Below are 1857 nucleotides of genomic sequence, written 5' to 3'. Positions count from 1 at the left end.
GGTTTTGTTTTTGTTTTGAGACAGTCTTGCTCTGTCACCCAGGCTGGAGTACAATGGTGTGATCTTGGCTCACTGCAGCCTCTGCCTCCCAGTTTCAAGTGATCCTCCTACCTCTGCCTCCTAAGTAGCTCGGATTACAGGCACATGCCACCACACCTGGCTAATTTTTGTATTTTTAGTGGAGATGGGGTTTCTTTATGTTGCCCAGGATGGTCTTGAACGCCTGGCCTCAAGTGGTCTGCCCACCTTGGCCTCCCAAAGTGCTGGGATTATAGGCGTGAGCTACCGTGCCCAAGCAGAATGTGGATTTTTTTTTGGTCTGAGGAGGCATTCTGATTTCTTGTTTCTCCTTAGAGACCTCATAAGTCCATCCATCGGCGCCGCACAGACCCTATGGTGACGCTATCATCCATCTTGGAGTCCATCATCAATGACATGAGAGATCTTCCAAATGTGAGTTCATTGCATTGGATATCTGTAGTATGGATGTTAAGGTTCTTTGTTCTGTCTGTGATTTCCAGTAGGGGGCAGTAATCTATAGATCTAGGCACCTCAGATTTTGGGGGATGTAGTTTTTTATTTTTTTAAAGCAGTTTAATAGAGGAAACAGATCTGCTCCATCTAGAAAGATTCCTTTCAGAGTTGACAGACAGGTTAAGATGTGTGTGTCTTCAGGAATTGGCTCTGGCAAGTGTTCTTTGCTGATGTATGGTTCTGGCTCTTGTTTGCAGACATATCCTTTCCACACTCCAGTTAATGCAAAAGTTGTAAAGGACTACTACAAAATCATCACTCGGCCAATGGACCTGCAAACACTTCGTGAAAATGTGCGTAAACGCCTCTACCCATCTCGGGAAGAGTTCAGAGAGCATCTGGAGCTAATTGTGAAAAATAGTGCAACCTACAATGGTAAGAATCACATGTCCCATGGCTGCAAAGATCATTTTTCAGATCCTTATTTATTCCTTACTGGCTCTAAATTCAGACTGGATTGGACTGAGAGGACTACAGTGCATTTGTGCATTCATTTGTGGGTATGAAAATCAGATAATACACATTTTCAGTCATTTAATAAATATCACTTCTTTTTATTCCCACTGTTTTTAGTTCTTATATCCTCTGGAGAATTTGGAGTCTGTCCATTGCAATGAAACAGTTGCATGGAAAATAGTGGAAGAGGTGAGCCTAGGTTAGAAGAGAGAGACATTGAGTGTGGATGGAACCTGTGTAGAGTATGCACTTGTGACCGTATTTGCTGTGTCTGAATCTTTGATTTGATCTACAAATATGTTAGAGGCGCTCAAAAGCTGAGAAGACAAAAGAGGAAGAAATCTGTTTGTGTGTTGTTTTTTTTTTTTTCCTTGTGAGACAGGGTTTCACTCCTATTGCCCAGTAGCCTCCTGAGTAGCTGGGACTACAGGCTGTTGCCACTATGCCCTGCTAATTTTTGTATTTTTTTGGTAGAGATGGGGTTTCGCCATGTTGCCCAGGCTGGTCGTGAACTCCTGGCCTCAAGTGGTCTGCTTGCCTTGGCCTTCCAAAGTGTTGGTTTCACCATGTTGCCCAGGCTCATCTCAAACTCCTGAGCTCAAGTGATCTGCCCACCTTGGCCTCCCAAAGTGCTGGGATTACAGACGTGAGCCACCGTGTCCGGCCACATTTTTTAAATTTCACCATAAGAAATCTTTAAAATGAGTACTCTTATAACCCTCATTTTCCAGATGAACATACAGGTCTGTAGTGTTTAAATAGCTTTAAAAAAATTTTTTTTAATGAGAAAGATGAGCTGATGGGTTGATGTGTGCAATAAACCACCATGGCACACGTTTACCTATTTAACAAATCTGCGCGTCCTGC

The 1857-nt window shown here is 43.1% G+C and overlaps 1 protein-coding gene across 12 annotated transcripts in view; it reads left to right on the top strand.

Moving 5' to 3' along the window:
- Window positions 1–1857, top strand: part of TAF1 (TATA-box binding protein associated factor 1) — a 100938-nt gene that overhangs the window by 41733 nt on the left and 57348 nt on the right. For all 12 annotated transcript variants that reach the window (XM_017516745.2, XM_017516739.2, XM_017516736.2 and 9 more), the window contains exons 27-28: window positions 355–453; window positions 732–909. In XM_017516745.2, coding sequence (XP_017372234.1) covers window positions 355–453; window positions 732–909 — 277 coding nt within the window. The remainder of the gene's footprint in view (window positions 1–354; window positions 454–731; window positions 910–1857) is intronic.

The sequence above is a fragment of the Cebus imitator genome, unplaced genomic scaffold, assembly GCF_001604975.1.
Source record: "Cebus imitator isolate Cc_AM_T3 unplaced genomic scaffold, Cebus_imitator-1.0 Scaffold602, whole genome shotgun sequence".
In the NCBI taxonomy this organism is placed as follows: Eukaryota; Metazoa; Chordata; class Mammalia; order Primates; family Cebidae; genus Cebus; species Cebus imitator.
The sequence above is the reverse complement of the archived record's forward strand: the minus strand, read 5'-3'. Positions and strand labels throughout refer to the sequence as shown.